The sequence below is a fragment of the Anser brachyrhynchus genome (assembly GCF_964034855.1).
Source record: "Anser brachyrhynchus genome assembly, chromosome: 20".
Taxonomy (NCBI): Eukaryota; Metazoa; Chordata; class Aves; order Anseriformes; family Anatidae; genus Anser; species Anser brachyrhynchus.
The window spans coordinates 9,143,276-9,166,458 of record NC_137713.1 but is presented as its reverse complement, the minus strand read 5'-3'; the positions used below and the strand labels follow the sequence as shown (position 1 = coordinate 9,166,458).

Genomic DNA, 23,183 nt, shown 5'->3' with positions numbered 1-23,183 from the left:
GGTGGCTTGTGCAACGGGCAGCGCTCCCGAATTCCCAGCCGGGGACACAAGCCAATGCCACGAAAAAGCTGTGACTGAGCATGCGTAACAGAGAAGCCAGAGAGGAGGCTCCGTCCTGCCGTGCTGCTTCCCAGGGACCTGCCCCTGCATCCTCCGTGTCCCCACCACCCCTGGGCAAGAGAGACCTCGATCTGCCTTTACCTTAGACATTTGGTTTGGGACAACATGCCACCAAGGATGTGCTAAGTCCTGAACAAAAAGCAGGTTTATGAATGCTGCTGGGTTCAAATCTGTGCTATCAATTTAATTTATTATTATTATTTAATTAAATAAGTAGCCAGTTGACTATTTTTTCCCCCAAAATCTGTAATGTGCTTATTGCTATTTTATCACCGGACCAGGACTCCCTGCCTCTAGCAATTAACTCAGCGGGGTCACGCTTACGCCTGCACTGAGCCCAGGCACGAGCTGGGGATGCTCACGGGGCACCGCGGGTGTCCGCACCCCGCAGGCACTGCACCCCGAACCCGGGTGATGAACAAACCCCGCCGTTATCTGAACACGCGGGTGCTCCAGCATGTCCACCAGGAGGTGACCACTGCCCAAGTTATGTCCCCACGGCCTGGTACCTGCTGCCCTCGCAAGCAGACGGCCCCTCCTTGGGGCAATCCCTCTGATTTCAATGGAGCACGCCACTGGGCTTGGGATCAGCGTGCTGACGGCTGTCAGGATCTGGCCCTGAGCCTCCGGAGGACACACACGCACCTCTCCCCGCCTTCCAAATCTTCTCAGGGTGCAGTTCAGTGACACCAGTGTAAATCCGGAATAGACCCGCTAGCATTGCTGCGGCTGCTCCGCAGTGACCTGGGGTTAACGCAGACAGAGGCAGCTCCGCCTCTGCGTGTTCTCAAAGCACAACTAGAAATGTGCAGGAGCACGCGGCGAGCAACCAGACATGGCCAGAACCCCAGATGATGGGAATAAGCCTGGTCCTGCTGAGGCAAGCACCAGGCAAGCTCCTCTGCTCCTAAGTTAGCAGAGGCGTTAAATCCTTGGAGCCTGCACAGCTGCACACCAGTGCCCAGAGCGTGTTAAGGCAAAGAAAAACAAAAAACAAACCAACCCCCCCCCAAAAAACAGCCCCCAATCTGTGCAAGTGCTCACTGCGAATGGCAGGGGACCTTTTAACACATTAATTGCTGGGCCACAGGGATGAGCTAAGCGTGACTTGTCAGGTCGGCGCGCCTCGAGCAGAGCTGGCACCGACGGCCACAGCCCTGCGGAGGAGAGAGCATCAGCACCACAACACAGGGCTGTCGCACGCAGCCCGCACCACTCCGGGCTTGGTGTCACAGGGAAACACAGCAGAGAGGAAAAAATACCTGAAATTTGGAGTTTTAACGCATTTTCATTCCCACATTAATAGGCAAGTGCATTTCTTGTCTGCTACCATCTACGATGCACCAACTGAGCTACGTACCATTCAAGGCAGCGTACGCTTTTTCCAATGACGTTATCCGTCTAGGGGCTACAGCGCAAGTTAAGAGAAGAAAAAAAAAAAAGAGAGAAAGAAAAAGAGAGCAATGAGTGCTACAGCTTGGTTCTGTGTTCACAAACAAAAGCAAAACGCAGGGCGACGCTGTCCCGACTGAGGTTGCTCTGGTCCCGAGTCCTCGTGGCGCAGAGCTGGCGGTGGCTGACCCGCTGGGCAGGCTGCACGGCCCAGGGGCCGATCTGGGGAAGTGCCTAAGGCCCCGAGCATCCCACGGGGCTATGACGTGCCCCTAAAGAGCCTGGGGGACACTCGGGAGGGAGGGAAAACGTGAGGCTGGAGCAGATGGGAAGCAAAGGGGAGTTGGGTTAGTTCTGCAGCTACGGGGGGCGCCGCCGAATTTGCTGAGTGCAGAGAGGAGCAACATCACACCCCTCAAAAGAGGCAGAAAAGCAAACAGTTCAAGCAGGTCCGGGAAAGCAGTCACTGCACAAAATATTTTGGTGAATGTGCAATGCAAAGAGGAAGAAATGCAGATGGGACACGCCTGCACGGGCAAGGGAAAGCCGCTGGGGAGAAAGGTTGGGGTGCTGGAGCACGGGCAGGGGGCGAAGGCAGGTCTGGGAGCTATTAAAGTATATTTTAATTTGTATTTATTTGGAAATAAATAAAATAAAGCCAAACATTTTCACCTTCAGGTGAAGATGTCAAGGTGCTGTTATTAAATCAGGCTGATTAAGAAAGATAATTGAATTTCTTGCCCTGGTAACCCAGGTGTGCGCAGCCACCCACCAGGGTCACGGCCGCTGCTCTCGTCTGCGGAGCACGCACGCGCTGCAGCACCACCAGGACAAGGCAGTGCCCGGCTCCCTGCAAAGTGCAGAAAAAAAGGGGTCTGGGGGTCTCTGAAGACCACAGCAGGACACGAGGCTGTGAGGAGTGGGAGCAAAGCAAAGGAACTGCAAGGCTGGGATCGGCTAGGCGATGGCACTGCCCCTCTATGTGGGGATGCTGTGTGCACCACGTGCAAGGGAAAAGGAGGAAAAAACAACAACAAAAAAGCAAAGATCACGGTGATCCCAACCACAGAGGTGCTTAAAACAGGCTTGGAAGCCACACAGCCGTTTACAGCATCATCTGCTCCATGTTCCACCTTCAGACTAACAACGCTGACCAGCTTAACGGTAAAACACGAAATAATTCATCCTGGATAAAGGAAGGCAGAGCAGAAGGAGCACCAACCCAGCGGCTCTCACGGGGCTTAAACAGGGGGCCGAGGGATGTGGGGCTGCCCGGGAGCCGTGGGGATGGAAAGAGCCACGTTCTGCTCCGGTTCCTGCTGCACCCAAGTGCTTTTCTCTCATTTTTTTTGTGGTTCGGAGTTTCCAACGTGAGGCACATCTCATCAAAGTCTTGCGGAGGATTGTGCTCTTGTGATTAAAAAAAAAAAAAAAAAAAAGGATGCCTGGATGTGTGTTTTTTTTAATTAAAGAACACTGCCTGCCCTACTTTATTAATTGGAGTATGGGAAATAATCTATCAGGGTGGTGGGGAGTTTGGGGAATAGGACAGATGGAGCTGGTGTACATTTTCAATCAAAGCACATAAAAATTAACATACAGAAAGATATTTTTTTTTTTTTGCTAGATTGCTTATGCCTGATTTTTTTTTTCAAAGGCTCAAATTAAGCCTGTTTTGTATCTCTGTGCCTCAGGAAAGAAGAAAAGAAAGGCTAAGTGCTGTGTTTGTAGCACTCGAGCTTCACCCCTGCTCCCCCACTTGTGTTTGAACGCAGAAGGATCGCTCGGCTGTCAAAAGGGGAGCGCGAAGGTCTTTCGCACCGAGCAGACAACAGCAGTGGGAAGAAAAGGAACTGGAAGACAAAACGCCAGCCTCTGGAGGCCAGAGGGGACAAAGCCCTGTGGGAACCGCGGCCCCCTGGCTGTGCTGTGCCTGGTTTGGGGTGCGGAGGGGTGCAAGCCCCTGGTGCAGCATCCCCGCGGGACAGGGATGCTCGCTGCAGGGAGCAGCACATGGATAAGGGGGTGGCAGCTGTGCCGGCAGCATCAGGACCGCTGCTGAGCCTTGAAGGGCAGCCGGAAACCTGTGCTGAGCAACTACGCTACAGATGCTGACCTGCTGCGGACACGGGGGAGCACCCACGGCTCCCCATCACCTCGGGGTTTGCTTTTCCCCAAAACGGCCTCATCCTCCAAAACACCTTCTTCTGAGCCCAGAAAGCACCTCTGTGCGCACAGGCATCAGGCGATCTCAGCCCCACAGCTGTAAGGGAGAGAGCATCTTGGCAGAGAAATTACAGATGGTTTGGAGAAAAAGAGCGCCAGGCACTTGCATTATATTTAAATCAATTTATCTGTTTCTGTTGCACTCAAAAAACGGGTTCTCCTAAAATTAGGAGAGCAACAGAGAACCCGCTCCCCTGCAGCCCTGCGGTTATTTGGGCAGTTATTTGCCATGCAGAGGGTGCACAGCTTGCTTAAAGCAAACGAAATGCTGTTAATTCAGCTTAAACCAACTAAAATCACACCAAAGTGATTTTTTATAAAAAAAGTTTATGTTCAATTTCCTTTCCTCCTTAAAACGTATATTTTTCACACCACTTTTGGCCAAGATGAGCCATGAAAATGTAACCTCCCTTATATCTATAAAGTCATCTCCTGGGCTTTCTGACTTTGAGGTGCCTTTGCAATGCTCTCCTGTTTGGGAGTAGCCGTTGCTTTTATTTCACCACTCCTCCGTGAAATAAAAGAGATGTTCATTGATTTTGTTTTAATGCCAAGCATGCACTTCTGTTGGTCTTAATTTCATGTGGCAGGACTTCACTACAAAAGACTGAGGCAAAAAGAACATGACAACCTCTCTTAAATCTGAATTTTTTATGATCTATGGCTATTTTGAAATCGTTAATTTTGTTAAGGCAGATAAAAAGCAATCGAAGGAGATGCAAGGGATGTGCCACTGCGTGGCCACCATCCACCGAGGTATGAGACGATGGAAAAGCAGGAGAGAGGTTAATTGCTGTCAGTGGGGATTTTTTGGGGGGGCAGGGATGCCGTGACCTCCTCCGGAGCCCTCTAGGTAAGACAATACACAGAATAAAACGTCTTTGATTTTGTGCTAGCGTGGGCAAACCCGTGGTGCGAACGTTCAGCTGGAGAAGGAGGGAAAAAAAAATGTGCATGGAAAATAAAATCAAATTCTTCTACATCTCTATTTATCACGCTGCATTTCCAAGCCAGCTGGCAGGCTGAAATATTTGCCTTCTGATGTGCTCCTTTGCTAACGCTGGGATTTGTGTCAGATCGGTGTCTCCTAACGCAATTACACGGTTACGGCAGGGGAACGGGAAGGGCTGGAGGAGCGGGTGCGCCCTCGGCTCGCCCCAGTGCTACGTCCCCGTGATCCCACGGAAAAGCCACGTTCTGCCAAACTGGCATTCACCCAAGGCTCGGATAAAGATCCGGCCGACACGAGATAAGGAGGCGAATAAGGAGATAAGGAGGCTGACCCAAAGCCTGCGGAGGTCTCAGGGGACTTCTCCGTGGACGTGGCCGGGTAGGGAATTGTGCTGCGCAGCCCCTGCTCCCAATTTCGCAGACAGACCTCCTTTTGTCGGAGCCGTCTCTGGAGTCTACCACCTCTCTGCAGCTCCCAATAAGGCCATACAAATGTTTTCCTCTCTGTCATATTTTTCTTCCCTAAATTGTGCCATCTCCGTGGAGGCTGGCCAAGGAAATGGAAAGCCATCAATAAAGACGACAACGGTTTTTGCACCCATCTGTGCTCTTCCATTGGCTGTGACTGCAGACATTTAAAACAAAGACGGGTTTTTAACTGCATTTCTAGCAGCAGCTCTTCTCCAGAGAGCCCAGGAGGGAGAGACGGAGCTGCAGACTGGTGCAGACCGACGGGGGTCCCGCAGCTCTCCCCCCTCCCTGGCACCCTGCTGGTGAACCCCCAGCTAATTGCACGGTATTTACTTTTAGGAGCGTGTGCTTTCTTAAATGCAGAACCTGGATTCCTGCCCTAGATTAGCTCTTTAAAACCGCTGCCATTTGAAGGAAGTAGCAGCAGTACAACTGCATGAAGCCGAGGCCAGCTGCCTCGGTCGGGGGAACATCCTCAGATGCATCAAATAACGGCAAAAAATAAATAAATGGGAAACGCAGGAAAGCAAGGTCGGTGACAACCTTCTTCCAGCCGATAAAATCAGAGCACCATTCACACCACGCAGCTCCCTGCCCAATAATAAACACCGAGCCAACGCGTTCCTTAGGCAAAAAGGCATCATCTCTTACCGGGTTTGGGGATGAGTCCTTGGAAAGGCCTGTAAAAAAGAAGGAAAAAAGAAGATTTCAAATGAAACGCCACCAGGAATGAACCCCACACTCCCGGCTCTGGGCAGCATGCTCTCTGTGGGTATGAAGACACGCAGCGTGGCCCAGCAAGAGCGATGGATTCACGTGAACCTGTTTCCCCACCCATTTGCACCAGTGCCTTCCCCTTCCCCACTGGTGCCCCCCTGGTTTGGCTGCAGAACTTGCTGATGGAGCGGTGTCCCCCTGCTGCAGGAGCCCGGCTCTCTGCCCTCACTCCAGCACTAACACCGTCCGCTTTTATCCCACCTCAAGTCCCAGAAAAGCTGTTTGGGATTTCTCTGCCCACGCGCCCGGTGCCCTGAGATCTCCCACAGAGCCATTTGGGGGGCTGCAGCCCCGCCGGCGCCACTCTCAGCCCCTTCCCACCTCCTCCCCGGGCAGCAGGCGGGAGGAAGGAGCAGGAGGAGGCTCCATTTTATGACCCACTCCGAAGCATTAACTGCCCGTCGAATTGCTGTCTTGGGGCTGGAGGTCTGTGCTGCATTTATAGGGGCTGGCGGAGCCTGCGGTGCATTTAGGTTGGGGCACAGCAGCCCCGTGCCAGCTCCCTCCGCTTTCCCCCTGCCCGCGGGGCGCAGGCAGCTCTGGGGGCCGTACCTCGTCACTGTGAACTTGATTTTATCGGCCACGGCCAATATCCTCTCCAGGTTCTGGGAGCCAAAGGTGCAGGGCTTGCGGAAGGGGATGCCGGGGGGCAGCCCCTCGATGATCACCGACCCCGGATTGCTCTTGATCCGCTTGTATGGCACTTGTACGGGGTATTTGATCCCCAAGGCTTCACCTGGAAGAGAAGCAAGAGGTAAGCGTGCAGGATGGCAGGGATGTGGCCTTGACCGTGGCTCTGGCTCCACCCCCAGTCCCACCCAAAACCCGGTGTTTGCTTGGGGACATTATTTGGAGATAACTTCACATCCACGTCCCCTCTCTGATGTCTGGCTGTAGGACTGAGCCTACGGGTTGCCTGGCAATAATTACACTGGCTTGCTGGCTGATGGAGAGCAGGTCCCGGGGAACCTGGGCAAGTCTCACCCCGTCTGGAAAATGGGATAAAGGCATTGCCTTGCCTTGCACGATACACAGCAGGTGCTTGGGTGGGCAGGGCATGGGGATACCCTGCAGAGCCCAAGAAGGTGTCCCTAAAAGACCCTAAAACATGGGAAGAACGGTACCTACACATCCAAGCACTTGCTATATGGCCCCCCTTATTCTCTCCCACCCCCGTCCCTAGGCGCTCAGTCAAATCTCTCCAGCTCCGCTAATGAAATCACCGTCGCTGTTCTGCACTGAGGGGGGATAAAATATGGAAAAGCCCATCTGGGGATGGCACAAAAGGCTCTGCGTGGGAGCCACCTACACAGCCAGCGCCTGCGGCAGAGACCTTGTTCCCCTCCCTGGGAAACAGCAAATCCCGTCCTCGGGCACCCAGCAAAACACCAGCCGCTCCGCAGGGGAAGGGGGAGAGAAATGGAAGCACCCAGCAAAGACGTGGTGGGGGAGAGGGAGGGATGGGGGCAAAAAATCAGGGAGGGGACAGAGGGGAATGAAAATAACTCCCACCCCGATTCCTCACCGTATTTCTTATTGAACAGGTCCTGGACTTGTTCCCGCAGTGTGTTAGCAATGTCTATTCTGGAAAGCCTGGCATCATAATTTTCTGTAAAATAAAGAAACAATTATGGACTTCTGCTGTTAAATTAAAAGGCACTCTGTGACTTTTAAGTAATACGATTTTCTAATTATAGGAGAGTCCTTATCTTGCAATTAGCTAATCTCTGGAGTAGGCCATTCAAAGTCCTTAAAAATAATCTAAACAGAAATATGTTTTTTTCCCCTGCCTGTTTGCTAAGAATAAAAGCTGCATGAAATCGAAGATTCAGTTGTGATAATTAGCAGCGTTAAAATAAAGCACACTCAAAACCCTGCCTGAAAAGCCAAAGCCCTTTAAAAGCCTCCATCCCTCTTCGTGGACTGCTCGAGTGGGGCATTGCTCACCCATAACAAGCCAGGGGCTCTCCGTGGCTGCTCCTTCCCCTGACTTTTTGAGCCGCCCTGAAAAGACGCGCCCCACGCTGGAGATGTGCTGTGGTGGGAGCGGTGTTTGTACAAACATCACCCGGGTGGAAAAAGCCACAAAAAGGGCAAACCCCGAATCTTATACGGCTTAATTATGTGTCTCGCAAGGTCAGATGGCGAGATAAGCAAAGCTGTTTAATTAGGGCACCATCCAGAGCACTTCAAGGCTCTCCCGTGGACCTGCGGGACCTGCCCCTGGCTGCGCATCCATCTTCCAGCTCGTCTACTGCCTCTCTCTCACCCTGTCTCCTTTCCTTTTCTCCCTCCCATCCTTGATTCTCTCCTCTACCAGTCCCTCAATCCCTAAAATCTCATGGCAGCTCCTTTTCCACATCTGTTGCCTCCATGCAATGAGGTGGAGCCTCCACGCCCCTGCCACGAGGGCTCTGTGGTGGCCACGGGATGTTCCCCAAAGCCCCCCGGTACACGCAGGCCCGTCCCGAAGGCCTCTTGGGGCTCACCTTGGAAGCCCTGCCTCTTCACAGCGTCGTCCAGCAGCGTGTCACTGCAGTCCCTCTCGCCGGCAGCTGGGGCAGGGGACACAGAGGCGTTAGGACCTGCGGTACCACCGAGGGGATGCACAAGGGCTGGGCTCGGCAGCGCTGAACGCCGCGGCTGCCTTTGCGTGGGCCAAAAATGAGGTGGAGAGGGACGGCAGGGAAATGCCCTCGTTCCTCTCGTAGCCTGCCCTTAATGGCGCTTTGAAGCCTACCTTTGGCTCCTGGGCTGTCCGATGCCATCTCCTTAACGCCCTCTGCCAGCAGCTCTGGCCTGGAAAAGAGCGAGAAGCAGGCGCAGCGTGAGCGAGCCCCCATCCAGCAAAGCCATCACCGTTTTACTGCTCCATCCATCACCGAGGATAACGCTCCTCCAGCCGCAAACCCACTAAACATATCTGGCTAATGCAATTTTAAAGCTCCTGCAATACAGCAGGGGAACTTCGGAAATAATTTTCATGCTGACAGCCTCTTTAGTGAGCCCGTGTAACACTCCGCGGGATAAGATTAAGCCTGCGCTGGCTGAGCAGTTTAAATCAGTGCCTACAAACTTTTATGAGATGTGGTCCTGCATGTGTCTCAGGGACAGGAAAAGCCTGCCTAACTGCTTTCAACGTACAATTGGCACACGAAATTGTCATTGTTTGGGTGAGAAACCCTCAAAGATAACTAAAGACATTAAAAAACCCATCTCTGCAGGATTCTTTCCCAACGCCATTGCTGTGTGTTGACAGTGGCTTCTTACAGCTCCCCCCAGCTTCTGTGACACCCCCTCAGTGCAAGGACAGCATCTGCCTGATGCCTGCAGCATGCAACACCCCTCTGGGACACAGATGTGCACATCTGGACCTTGGCTGGAGCCACTGCACGCAGGAAAACCCTCTGGGGCGCCCAGCCCCTCCTTGCCCCATGCCTGGCACCCTTGGGTGCTCTCTGCTCCTAAGGCCAAACCCTTGCAAAGGTGACTTTCAAAACAAAAAGACAAAGAGGGAGAGACCAACAGCAATGCCGCTGACTCCTTGGGGACTGCTCCACCAAAGCCACATCATTTGATGGCTTCTAATCACAAACAAATTCACCGATGGTGACCAAGTGATGGGTGCTCTCCAGGACACTGCATCGCGGCCGCGTCCCCAGGAGCAAGAGCTCCGAGCTGCAGCATCCTCCCCGCGGGACGGGCACTCCACTTGCCTCACCTTTTAATGACAAACTGGATGTTGTTGCTCGCTTGCAGGATCTTCTTCAGCTTTGCAATCCCAAAGCAGTTGGGGCGCCGCAGCAGGATGCCCTCCGGCAAGCCTACGACGAACAGGTCCTCGGGGTACATCAGGAACTTGGAGTAGGGGACTTTGACTGGCTCCGATATTCCTATGGCTTTCGCTGCGGGAGGACCACGTCTCGTTAGTTTGCCCCGTTGGGTCAAGGCAGCAGAGACACGATACATCAGCGGGGGTTGGAGAGGTTCTGGGGACTTTTCTGGTTATGCTGGTAGGGATGTCCTGTCCGCCTGATGCAGGTGGATGGGAGTCAAGGCATGAAGCCAGGCAGCCACCAGGACTTTCATTTGAACTTTCTGCTTTGATGTGACCAGCCCTTAGTAACACGTCCTGACACAGCTGCAAGTGTTTGCATCGGGGACCCCACGCCCAGACCTCACGGCCAACCCTCAGCCACACAAGGAGAGGGGATGTCGGCTCTCACAGCTCTGCCTCTGGCATTTTGGGGGCCACACGGGCAGAGCTGCACCTCCTGTCCCCAGCAGCAGAGAAACCTTCTGCCAGCTCAAAAGGTGCACGTGAGCTCACTTGCATTTTCCCTGAGTTAAGTAACCTTTATATAAAGTAATGGGAGGTAAAATACATATTTTTTCTGCAACCCCGAATGCCCTGATCAACTTAATTAAGTTAGGAGACGAATCCTTTGGCACCGAAAGCAGGCAATAACCTGCGTTTTTGTTATTTTTTACAGCGCGTTCCCCGGCAGACCTCTTTGCCTTTCCTTGCGAGGAGGAGGGAGCATGGGATGCTTGGTGCGTGCCCCCAGGGCAGGGCACGCCAAGTGCTGGCCCCTGCACCCGGCCAGCCCTCCTGGCCACGACACAGCCCAGACGGATGGAAAACCCTCTTGGATATTTCAAACGAGCGCTGGGCAGCCCTGCCAGCCCCCATCTCCGCGGGAGGAAGGCTGAAGGTCACCGCCACAACTCCTGGGCTGCAGCCAGCAAAAAGGCATCAAGGAAGCCAAGGGGAAGAGCTGCAATAACGAGGCCCAGGGAGACTTCAGATGCGTTCACAAGCCCGGCAGACAGCAAATGAACAAATTAGATTGCACCTTTCCTCGGCAACCGGTTTGGAAATGGTAGGTGACATTTCTTAGCAATTAGGAGCTCCCCGTGGCCGAAGGCAGCACTTGGCATTACACACACGTGTCGAAGACCAGCTCACCGTATCTCGTGTTGAACAAAATTTCCACTTGTTTCCTCAAATGACTTAAAACGTCCCCTATACCATCTGCAAAAAAAAAAAAGGAGAGATGCTCTGAGAAATCCGCTGCCCCCAGTGCAAGCGACATGCAACGAAGGTGAGCAGCCCTCGTGAGCTCGTCCTGCCTCCAAAGCCAGAGCTGGTCCTGTGGCAGCCGCCTCCAAACTCAGCCCTGAGCGAGGAAGGGCAGGGATGCAGCACTAATCTCCCCGCTGCGCAGCAGCAAGGAGGGAAAAACAGGGAAAATGTAAGTCTGGGCAAAAGATGCTACCAATGCGAGAGGGGAGGATGGAGACCTCCTGCTCGTGCGTGGAGGTGGCGCTGGTGGGATCTGCTCCAGTCACCAGCACACATCAGCTGAGCATTGCATCCCCAAAATACAGGGGTGCCCTTCTGCATGGAGCTTTCTGGTGGCTGGATGCTTTGCAGATGATGTAGGCGGCCCACCAAACGCAACCCAAAATACATCCGGTTCCGTCTAAACTTCCCAAACTTTGCAATTATTGGAGATGCTCCGGGTTCATCAGAACCTCACCTGATGCCTCCATCTGCTTCTCCTCGTGTCGTGACTCCTCACCGGGCCCCTTCTCGGTCCCTGCTGAGGAAGAGGAGGGTGAGCAGTGGCCAGCACCAGCAAAGCCAGATGAGATATAAGCAGGAACCTTCCAGGTCCCCCATGGTCACCCAACGACCGCCACGCCTCTCGCTGAGCTCTGAGCCCCTGCCCAAGCACAGGCTCGGGCTGGCAGTGTCACACTGTCCCCCAAAACCTTGGTCATGCCATGGCAGCACCCAACAAGCATCCCCTGTCTACCAGAGCTCCCAGCCAGCCCAACTGAGACCATGACTCTGGAAGAGAGTCCTGACCCCATCATCTTGGCTCGCATTTACTCATTTCTGATACATGCATGAATTCCCGTGCCCCTGGATGGGACATCCAGTCTCCTGGACGTGCCATTTCCATCACCTGCTACTGCGTCTAGGATGTAGCTCGACTCCTCCGAGGCCATGTGCGTGGTCACCGGGTCGTGCATCTCATCCGAAGTGGGTGATCGGTCTGTGGACAACACACCACGGGCAGCTTTTGTTTCAAGGAGAGGGGCACCAGCCCCAAAAAGAGGTTTCAGAGGGGGCTGGCCCATCAGCAGGGACTGCACTAAGGGCATCCCCAGTCCAGGTGGGAGCCCCACACGCCGCGGCCTGCAGCATCCCCAAAATGCACCCGACCTCTCAGACCAAGGGGAAAGAGCAGAAGTTTCTTCCTAACTTCTGCAGAAGGTGAAGAGCAAAAACGGTTCAGAATGATTTAATTGGCTTAACTCCACCTGGACACTCTGTTCTAGCTTAAAAAGTTAATGCTGCTTGACCGAACAACTCCACCTTGGGAAGACCATTCCACTAAAGCTGCCTTCCTCTCTGAAATGACACCTCCTGAAGTCTCCCTTACTTATATACGTGTATGCCCTCTTAATTTAAACCTGTATCCCCTAATGCCGGACTCTCCGATGCCCTCAAAGAGCTATCCAAATTTAGCTTTAAATAAACCTTTAGCTAGTTTAAATACTTCAATCAGGTCACTTCTTAATCTTCTCCTCACAGGATAAATAATCCAAATTTCATCAATTCCTCCTTGTACATGAGCACCTCTTTTCTATTAATCATCTTCATTGCCCTAAGCTGTACTCCCTCTGATTGAACTGTACCTTCAAATAAGGCAATAAAAAGTGGACTCCAGACTTCAAGTGTGATCTACCTGGCTCTGGAGAAGTGATAACACCTCCTCCTCCCCCGCACTGCCAGCTCACCATGCATTTAACTTTCTTCTCTTCCATGAGCTGCCAAGTTGAAAATGAAAACGTTTGATCTACCGCTAGCCCTCGCTCCTTTCTCCATCCCCTGTAGTAACCACATGTTAAATCCTTTCTGCGATAATCCTGGAGCGACTCCCAGAACATCACCCCCATAAGGGGACTGGTGCCTTTGGGTGCAATGGAGACTGCAGCAATTTGGGTGCAACGGGGATCGGCATCATTGCTGCCGCCAGCGTCGCTCGCACTTGGGCACGCTGGGAGTCGTGTTGCTGCCCTAATTCTGGTGAGATTATTAATTAATGTTTGTAAAGCACACTGAAAATGCAAAGTGCTACCTACCCACTCATTAAGCCCTAAGCGTTGTCCTACCATTCGGTGCGCTACCCAGGTCAGGTAGCTGCTCTAGAAATGGATGTTCCTGGGGAAACAAGGCTCCCAGCTGCACTCTAGCACCAGCTGCTCGGTCTCTGTCCCCAACTCTGTCCCCACTGACCTCTCCCAGGAAGAAATGTGGGGAAACACACCAGTGTCGCCATATCCAACACGTTTTCCGCACGTGCTTAAAATGCTTTGAAAAAAACTTGTTCTTACAATCTCTCCTTCAACAGGCTGGCTTTCTAAATTTCGTGCCTTGTCAAAAGATCCCACGCTCAATATCTGGGATCTTCCAAGCCCATACCCGAAGGAAAGCAGCAAACCCAGCTGATTCCTGATACGCCCTTTAAAACGACTTTCAGTGAAGAAATAAACGGTGCAAGCGTCCAGGCAGACAGCCTGCACGGGGAGATGCTCCACAAGTGGAACTTCTCCAAGCTAAACTCTGAGACAGCGCAATGCAGCACTCCCTGTGAAGAGGACCCCAGCGCCTACCTGGAACAGTGATCTGAATGATGTCCAGCTCGTCCGGCTCAATTTTGATCTGCCTGATCCCACCCAGCTCTCCTGAGGTACCTAAGGGGGAAAGACAACCAAAGAATCTCCAGCGTGGAATCATACAATCATTCAGGTTGGAAAAGAACTCTGAGATCACCCAGTCCAACCTTTAACCTCGTACCGACAAGTCCACCACTAAGCCATGCTGCTAAGTTGAACCTACACGTTCCTCGAAGACCTCAAGGGATGGTGGCTCAGCCACGTCCCTGGGCAGTCTGTTCCAATGCTGCACAACCCTTTTGGTATAAAAATTTCTCCTAATATCTGACCTGCGTCAGGCTCTGGAGGATGCTCAGAGGCTGTCCCACCATGCTCAGCTGGGCTGGCACTTATCTCAAGACAAATTTTCCTTCATTTCGGGTGGGACTAATTCACCCAGAGTGGCTTTGCCTATCTGGTGGCATTTAAATGGGCCCAAGCCCCCGAGTGAATCAGGCAGCAGTGCGGCAACCTCATACCAGGGAAAAATCCTGGGGAATTCGTTTGAGCCTGGGGAAAACGTTTCCTTCTTGTTGGCAGTGGTCAGAGCACCGACACAGCTGATCGCTGCCGCTCAGCTGACGTCCAGTGACCCAGTCCTGGCAGCTTTCACGTGGAAAGGAACTTGGAGATGAAAGACTTCATTTAGCGTCATTTTTAAGCGTGTGCTTAAGTCTTGATATTTCAATTTATGTGCTTTTTGGACCTAATTGGAGGGTCACAGAGTAAGACCCTTTGTATCTGCATCTATCAGATGGAGACAAAATCCTGAAAGGAGTGCCCGGTGGGGAAACTGTATAACTGAGGCCACACTTCAAAGGTATTTCACAGCCAACTTCTCTAGTGGCTTTTCACTAGGAATTTATCCCAGCTGCCCATCCGAGTGGGCTATCAGACTGCACAGAAGCACAACGAGGTTAGCCTGTGTTCCCAGGCATTCACCCACAATTATTTTGTCCATGCAGTAGGAGGGGGATGGCTTTGTCCCCGAGCTTTGCATTTGTTTTGCTAGGTGGGTTTTACTGCCACCACCCCGCACGGCAGGCCAGCTGCGCCCGCGGTGCAAGGAGGACACGTGCAGCACACCCCTCGCGCTGGATGTGCAGTCAGCCCTGCCCAAGGGCTGGGGGTCACCCCCCCACCGGGCACCTCGTGTTTCCTGGGGTGGCACAAAATTCCACCCCAAAACATCGCCGTTTTGCAAGAGAAAATGAATTACTCCTCACCTGGTTCACAGCTTTCAGAAACACTGCACTTCTCCGACCTGGAAAGGAGAGGCAGACAAGAGGGGTAGTAACGAAGCAATCAGAGGGAAAGCTTAAACCCACGTGTGTGTTGGACCCATCCCAGCGGGAGGGGGTTTAACAGCAGTCCCAAACCTCACAGACCCCATCCCATTATGGCAGAGAGCAGTGCATTAAGCCTCATTACAATGTAGTTACTCATGGAGCAAAAGCAAACAGGGAGAGAGGAAAAAAGTCAATTGATTTGGTAAATATTTATTCTGCCCAAAGCCTTTCTCCCCTGGATACTGGGCACTATCCCAAACTTGTGTCTACAGTTAACTTCACATGCTTAGAAATTTATGCAAGGTGTTCGGCATCCAAATTAGATCACTTTGCATTCTCAGGACGGATTTTCTTCCTGTCTTTCTTAAATGAGAACAACCATGGCACTTTGGCAGCAAAACATGAGGAATGGCAGTGGAGAACACGGTCCTCCATAACGCTGGTTCTCTGAGGGAAGGGAAACCCTCCCGAGCGGGCTTCACATCCCTGTTGGCTCAGGGGGGATTTTCAAAAGCACTCCTCACTCGCCTAAATCCACTCAACGGCGTCAAAGTACGGGCACTGTGAAGGGATCCAGGAGAGCTCTTGAAACACTCTCCCCAGTCCTGCTGTAAGGACAGATCTTAAATGGGTAAAAAAGGATGTCTGGTCTAGCAAGTACAACAGGTATCAAACTGGAGCTTTGGGTAGGGGTTTAAACTTCTCCAGCTCAGGTCAAAGTCAAGCTTTCACCAGGGAAATTTAGGAGGATGTCTTTAGGAGGGGTGCGTTACCCTGGAGTGTCTGGCACTGCCCTGGACCTGGACTCTGACCTTCGTGGACCACAGGTATGGAAATGCTGCGCTCCTATCAGGGAACTGAGCTTTCCTCATTTGCAGGAAGAACAAAGCAGGATTTGAGTATCTTTCAAGCGCACGTATTTTTTCCTGCAGGTCTGTGTGATCAGTGCATTGGGAGATTTAATTTCTGCCTGCGGGAGAGCAAAGCCCTTTTAGCACCACCCCCCCCCAGGAATTCACAATTCCCGTTGGACCTAAAAGTTAACCACGGAGCATGGAAAACTGGGGAACGTGGCCTGATTCAATGTGCATGCACCCAGCGTAAACCAGGAACGATGCACATATAGACACAGCCAGGACAGGTCTGATAGATTCGAAAGGGACCCCAGGATGATCCTCAGGTTGTGCCCGAATTTTAGCAGCGGAACGAGGTCAGCCCAGCCCAGCATGCTCCATGTCCCAGCAACACCACGGGAAATGCCATCCAAACCTGGCTGAGCACGAACTGCCCCTACAAAACCTATTTTTCTTCCACAAAGTCTTCTGAAGCGGTTTTACTGCACCACGCAACCCCTGCCTGGTCCCAGCTGGAGCATGGCAGCTGAGATAGGCTGGTGCAGCACCAGGGATGCTCCCACAGAGATGCAGCAGCTGGTTTTCTACCTACTGCTTTGCAGAAACCAGCTCAGCACCCCTCGTCCCGTCTCTCTGCCTGCTTGTTTTCAATCACACCAATTTATCAGTGTGGTGAAATCTTCTGTGGCAAAAATTAAAAGTGTCCTAATTGCAAATGTTAACAAATGAAGAGAAAAATGAGAAGCCTCGGGCCAGACTTCAGCCCTGCAGTGTGCTTGGGGACCGGCGATATTTGCAGCATCACTTTTCCCTGACACCCCTGTGACACTCTGCTGCTCTCCAAGTCTAAATGCTTCCAGCCACGTTCAGCACGGTGTGGAGAGCAAGCAAGAGCTAGCTAAAAAATGGCTTCGCGGCCAAGCCCTCGTGCAGGATTCTGGAGACCTGAGTTTAATTCCCCCTCTGCCACAGGTGCCCCAAACCACCAGTGGAGTGCTTGGATTCAGGCCAGCCTGGTTTCCCCTGCTGTAATGCAGGTATCTCAGGGCACGGCTCTCCCCTGGAGACCCTTCATGGCTTCTGGGGGGAGAAACGGGCACTTGGGTGTGATTCCTCCAACCAGCTTTCAATTCCTGCCTCGGGAGGAGATGAATCACCGTGTACGAGCTCTGTGCTGATGCCGGCGGGGCCTCATGACTCAGCCAGCCCCTCTCCTGCATAGCACCCGCGAGCTGCCCCCTGAGCACGGGGCAGCCTCTGGGGATGCTCTCCTCTGGGGCTAGCACCGATCATTTCAACCCTTGTAAAATACCGGCCGGTATATCAACCGCACCTGGGCCAAGCGAGCCAACCCAGCCAGCACTCTTCACCCGTGCCTACAGCTGGCTCTGCCTCTCTACAACCATCCACAGTGAACCTGCTCACCCGTGGAGCCACCTCCTTTGGCAAAACTGAAATGTGGTCCAGCAGCCCCGGCCGAAATGGCTGACATGCAGCGAGACCTCGTGCAGGGCTCGTGGGGAGCTCCTGCACCTCCCTAACCCCCCGCAGCTGGTGGTGCCCGCACGGATGTGCAGAAAGGCACCCCAGGGAACTTGGTTTGGAGCTAAATGTTGGGGCTAGCGTTGTTGCTCCTGGTCAGGTGAAGCAAAATTGAAGGAACCTGGGGCTACACAGAGAATAACATCTGCCCGATCCCCCAGCACGGCCTGGGGAGCAGAGCCACACGCTCCATGGGTGCTGTGGGCACGTTACGGACCCGTCGGCCTCGTGGCACAGCCGGTTGCCAGTCGTGCCAGAGGCAGAGACTTACAAAAACCCTACTGACCTGCTGAACTCTGCAACCCCACCTTTATTAAGCGTTGGTTAATCCGCTATTAGTCTCCTAGTGAGCTTTATAAACAAATAACACTTAATTAGCAGGATGGTTTGTTTTGTTGCTGGCTGAGGGTGGATCCTTAGGCCATGCTTTAACACTTGAGATCGCTCCTGCAGATAATGCCAGCCTGTCCGGGCATGGCACCGATTTCACCACTTTTCTACAAAAACAGTGACTCCAAACTTTGCCATTTTGGCACAGGCACACCGAAATGCCACTTACCTGCTGCCGGCCTGCGACGTCCCCGCCAGGTCCAGCACGGCCCCGCGGTGTGGCTCGGGGGAGATCTCCCCAGGGGGGCTGGAGGGCTCCAGCTTGGTTGGGTCTTTGGTAAATTTACTTCCTGGTGCCAGGTGCGCAGGGCGGGTTTGGAATTGGAAACAAAACCAGAATTAGCAACCAGAATTAGCAACCTGAGAGGTAAACTCGCAGCAACACAGCTCCTCCACCTCCACGTGCTCCCTCTCTAGTCCCAGAGCTAAAATTGGGGTGAGGGACAGGTTTTCAAGAGCTGTCTGTTTGCAAAGAGAAAGGCGCAGCTTTAAATTGGGTTTACATGTCAAAATAATAGCATAGCTCTTGATTAAACCCCTGCAAAACTCGGTGTGTGCTGGGGAACCTTGCTGAGCACCACCCGAAGGGGCTGGCTGCTGGGACTGGGAAGCAGCTCGGGAGCAAGGATGTGCTGCAGGGGGGGCACAAGGATCGGGTCACCCTGCAAAACCTCCCCTTTCCCTTCCGTGTCCCTCAGCAGCCTGAAAGGAGCTGAAACAAAGCCTCAGCAATGACCTTGGAGATGAAACAAGCGATCTGATGACAGGGTAGGAAATGAAAATCAGGCAGGGAAGGGGAAGGAAGAACTGAAGGATTAGTGCTGGGGGAAGGAGGGAAGGAAATTATGCCGCCAGGCTGCAGAAATCTTGTAGGTGTCCTGTTAAATAGCTGCAAAAGGCTCTTGGCTGGTCTCAAAGCTCCATCACGACATCCCCTCCCTTCCAAAACACATCCTGTCCCTGGGAAAATGAAGCCTTTTTCCTTTAGGCTCCAGCCTGCATGGAAGGGCAGGGCTCTGGCAATAGGACCAGCAGCAATATAGAGCCGTAAAGACACTATTTATCTACCGACAGTCCAAAAGGCTCCTTTTAATTTGTGCTTTCTATGGACCAAATCTTGTTCTTGCAGCAACGAAGCCTGCCTTAAGCTACTACCCAGGGGAGCAGCAAAAATAGGTTTCCTAGCAGTGGTGGGTATTTTAATTAAAGGGTGAGTAAAACTGTATGGGGAAGCTTTGGGATGCTTTATAGTCGGCAAGTTAAAATACAGCTCTGCGCTGAAAAAGTGTCTTTGCAAAAATGGCACCTCCTGACTCAGCAGATGCTTTTTTTTGCACAGTCAGAAGTGCTGACACGAATCGCAGAAAGACAGGTTTAATGTGTTTTGCTTCTGGTAGCCCTGCAGGGAGCAGGCAGGGAAGAGGGGGGCTGCCACCCGCCCCAGCCGTGCTGGATCTGCTTCTCGGTCTCCTCATTTCCACTTGCACCTCCCTGCCAAGTGACCCCGAGCTCCCAGCACGGAGCTTTCCACCAGCAGCTCTCGAGCGTGGGCAGGAAGGAGCTGCTCCATCACCCCCGTGTGAGGCTGTGCGCGATGCCTCCCCCAAGACATCAGGCAAACTGATGGATTTGCAAGGAAAATCCAAGCGTCCAAGAAGCAATTCGGAGCTCCATCCCTTCGGGGTGGGCGATAGTTTAAAAATCATTTTCTCGAGCACAGAAAATCATGAATGGGACTGGAGATAGAGAAACCACCCGTGGAGGTGGGACCTCCTCCAGGCTCTGCTGGGATTTCCCTCTGTGAGCACCTCCGGGGTGCTGTCGCGGTGCCACAGGGGTTAATCCATCCCGTGGAGATGTCAGGCGGTGTCTGGGACGCCGCCAGCACCCGGAAAGAAAGGAAAACCCCAAACACGTCTTTACTTGTGAGCCCAGCCCGGGACACCTGGGAGCAGGGCTGGGCAATTCACCCGGAGCGCTCGGTGCCGTTCCCGCAGCAGCTTCCCAACTTCCCAGGCTGGGACGTGAAGCCAGCTCCCCTCTGCCCCAAGAGGGAGCTGGGACCCCCCCAACACCTGCCCTGATGTAATGAGAAGCACTTAACGTGGCTTCTCCATCTCCAGTGAGCAGGATTAAGCGTGGGGAAAAGAAAGCAGAAGAATCCCCCCGGGGTTTTGCCACTGATCAGATTGATTTTTGCCATCTTTCTTCTAAAACCAGTCAGTGACTGGATGATGCTAGCACCTTCCAGACAAAAGAAAGAGGATAATTTACCAATGAAGAACCCAGCAGCGATTTGTCTCCCTCACAAAAGCACAGAAACACGTCATGTGCTGCCCGCAGATGAAGCTCAGGCGGGTGCAGGGAGCAACCCAGCCTCGTGCCCCGCGTATTCCCCACTGCAAACCACTCCCTGGGGGTGCACGGTGCTCTGGTCCTGGGCAAAGGCAATCGCATCGCCCCCGGGCATGGCACACAGCCTGGGCTTCTCCCCACTGCGCACAACGGCGTGTCCTGCGCTATTGCTGTTTACAGATGATGTTATTTCAACTCTGCTCCTCTGGACAGTCTTTCAATTTGCAGGCAATAAATCAAAAGGCACAGAGAACATACCTGTGAAAATTCTCTCATCGAACATCCTAGAAGGGAAAGGGAAAAAAAAAAAAAAGGATTAGAAATAGGTGCTTCTAATGACTGGGTTTTAGGTTTTATTTATGAACAGCATTAAAGCAAGTCAAAATAGTCAATTTATTTATTCCCTAAAAAAAGCCTTTCAGATTGTGGCGCAACCAAGCAATCTCACACTGCATGCTTTTTAACTAAAGCACCTTTAAATCTGCGTATAAGTCATTCTCTTCATTTAATTAACTTATTAAATGAGGCTGCTATAGGCTGGCTTTACCAGAAGATGATGGGACCAAAGCAGAAGCTTCCAATCCTCCCGCTCCAGCAGAAAAGCAGTGACCAGGACTCGGCACCCTGCCTGTATGTGATACATCCTCATGGTTGTGTACATGGCATGTCCACAAAGGAGCACCTCAAAATATCGAGGTGGAGGAGAATCACTCTGTGTGGAGTACATATGGATGTTCCTCCTCACGGACACCACTCCTCCCACCTGCAAATGTCACTTGAGGGTTGTGCTGTGATGGGAGGGCCCCGCTGCCACCCGAAACGCCCAGTGAGGCACCAGCAATGTCCGAATGGGGTTACAACAGGGCGACAGGGTGACGGTGCTGCGCACAGCCCTGTGGCACGCTCACAGAAAGGGAGAGAGACGGAAATTGGAGGAGGCAGCGGGGGAGGGAAACCTCCCTACTTACCTCTGTACAATAACTGTTTAACTCTTTTCCATAAAGAAGATTAAAATGAGTTTTGGGTGTAAAAGCAAACCCTCGGGGCACAGAGGGAACAGAGCTTAAATTCCCGGTTCCCTCAAGGCACGTGCAGTCCCCTGTCAGGGGGATGGCTGTGTCCCCACGGAGCACTCCCAGGGCACCCAACCAGCCAAATGTGCTGTGAGCGAGCCAAAATGCGATCCAAACGTGCTGTAATTACCCCGTTAACGCTGAGCACATCGGTGCCGAGCTAACGCCAGGGGACTGCACTGAGAGCAGCCCGCTCCTGACAGGCGGCAGCTCCCATGGAGGGAGGACACCTCCCGCCTCGCCACCCACCTCTTGATGACAAAGTGGATGTTGTGCCTCTCCTCCAGTATCCGCTTGAGTTTGGGGACGCCGTAGGTGCAAGGTCTTTTGAAGGGGATTTTGTCAGGGATGCCGATGATTTCCACCGCCTCGGGGTCGCACGCGATCTTCCGGTACGGGACGGGGACCATGTGGTCTAACCCCAAGGCTTCAGCTGAAAGGTGAACGCATGGCTTTCACTTCAGTGCATGCTTTTTCTTTTGCGAATGATAAAATGAAGGTGAAAAGGCTTGAACTCCAGCTGGTGTGAAAAGCAGAGCGTGTGCCTCCTGTTCTCTTATCTCTTGCTTGGCCCGCGGCAGGTCTCTGAGCCGTACAGCTCGCGAGTCACACAGCTCATATATAGGTTATCAGTCATACAGCTCACATAAAACCCCAGCTATATGGCCTGATGAGGATGTCACAGGCAACAAGCCCCAGCCTGTCAGCCCATTTGTGAGCCATTTCCCAAGCCCAAACCTCCAGGGACCTAACCTGAAAGTGCTGCCCGTGGCAAGGGCAGCACCAAAGATGCTCATAAGCTCTGCGAGTGGACAAAAAGCAGCTGGAATAGCAACGATCTGCCTTTTTTTTTCCTGCCACGTTAATTTAAAACGGCTGCATGCGACCACTCCCCCTCACCCGCAGTGCCGGCGGGCGCTGACCTGGCCGTGCCACGCTCCAGGCCAGGCTGTTTTACGTCCAAGTTATAAATTCCTCGACGGAGGGACTCCAAATGGAAATATTGACATAACCTTCAACAGACACCCAGACTGGGAGCTGCTGGGCTAAACGTGTTAAGAAGAGAAGGGAGCTCTAGCATATGGCTCCTGCTGCTGTGTTAGGGAACAAAAATGATTGCTATATAATGATATGCAAACCACAAGAGCTGCAGATGCATAATGGGATATTAACTCCTACTCACCATATCTGCTGTTAAACAGAATTTGCACGCACTCCCTAAGGGTGTTGATATCTTCAGTTTCTTTTATAAAACTGTCCCACTTATCTATCAAAACAAAATATAAGAAATAAGGAACTTCCATATGGTTCATACACAGCAGATGCACTTTTCTCGCGCGAAGTGTTGAGAACCAGGAACAAGACTTTGTTGCTTTAAAAATAATTATTTCCCCCTTCCTGAGCGGATTCTGCCAGGCTGGCAGATAAGGTCTGGGCTTCCCCATCCCCAGCCTGAAGCAAGCTCCTCTGCAGCTGTGCGTGTGCAAAACAGATTCCTGAGAAATGACCCCATAAAACATCTCAACCCTGAAATGAAAGACCCTCCGGGATAGAGCTAGCTCTACCTGAAACAAACATTTGAAAGGCACAGCGATTTCACAAAGGAGCTTTTTCATACGTTCTCTTTCCCAACTTTCCCACCCTTCCACCCTTTTTTTTTTTTTTTTTTAAGCACAGACTCAAGGGTTTTGGCATAAACACGTCAGCATTTCTAGGCTGCACGTGCTTGGGGTGGGGTTGAGGTGGGGAAGTGGCAGAGTCTCCTCCTCGCACTGATCCTGCCTTGGGCACTGCAGCAGGGTCAGGCCTGGGTGAGTGGGTTCCAGTTGTTTTGAAACCACGCAAAGCTTTCGGCGCCTATTTGCCCTTGGCAGCTTGGGCAAACAGCCTCATCCGAGCCATGCCCTGGCTCCCCAGGCACAGTGCGGGGCTAGGACTTCCCTGCCGTCTGTGTGGTGGCATTGCAGGGTCCCCGCAGACCACGGGGACAGATGGAGACTATTTATGGCCGG

General features: G+C 52.6%; 1 protein-coding gene across 8 annotated transcripts in view; it reads right to left on the bottom strand.

The window, feature by feature from the left end:
- GTF2IRD1 (GTF2I repeat domain containing 1) overlaps positions 1 to 23,183 on the bottom strand; it is a 58,429-nt gene that overhangs the window by 5,682 nt on the left and 29,564 nt on the right. For 4 of the 8 annotated variants that reach the window (XM_080562934.1, XM_080562940.1, XM_080562938.1 and 1 more), the window contains exons 8-23: positions 22,355 to 22,438; positions 21,421 to 21,604; positions 20,357 to 20,382; positions 17,913 to 18,033; positions 14,895 to 14,932; positions 13,627 to 13,707; positions 11,913 to 12,002; positions 11,481 to 11,543; positions 10,907 to 10,972; positions 9,659 to 9,842; positions 8,678 to 8,736; positions 8,427 to 8,492; positions 7,463 to 7,546; positions 6,490 to 6,673; positions 5,812 to 5,840; positions 1,481 to 1,528 (exon numbers count right to left, since the gene is read on the bottom strand). In XM_080562934.1, coding sequence (XP_080419060.1) covers positions 1,481 to 1,528; positions 5,812 to 5,840; positions 6,490 to 6,673; positions 7,463 to 7,546; positions 8,427 to 8,492; positions 8,678 to 8,736; positions 9,659 to 9,842; positions 10,907 to 10,972; positions 11,481 to 11,543; positions 11,913 to 12,002; positions 13,627 to 13,707; positions 14,895 to 14,932; positions 17,913 to 18,033; positions 20,357 to 20,382; positions 21,421 to 21,604; positions 22,355 to 22,438 — 1,407 coding nt within the window. The remainder of the gene's footprint in view (positions 1 to 1,480; positions 1,529 to 5,811; positions 5,841 to 6,489; positions 6,674 to 7,462; positions 7,547 to 8,426; positions 8,493 to 8,677; positions 8,737 to 9,658; positions 9,843 to 10,906; positions 10,973 to 11,480; positions 11,544 to 11,912; positions 12,003 to 13,626; positions 13,708 to 14,894; positions 14,933 to 17,912; positions 18,034 to 20,356; positions 20,383 to 21,420; positions 21,605 to 22,354; positions 22,439 to 23,183) is intronic. The other 4 variants (XM_080562935.1, XM_080562941.1, XM_080562936.1 and 1 more) reach the window with 3 other exon arrangements.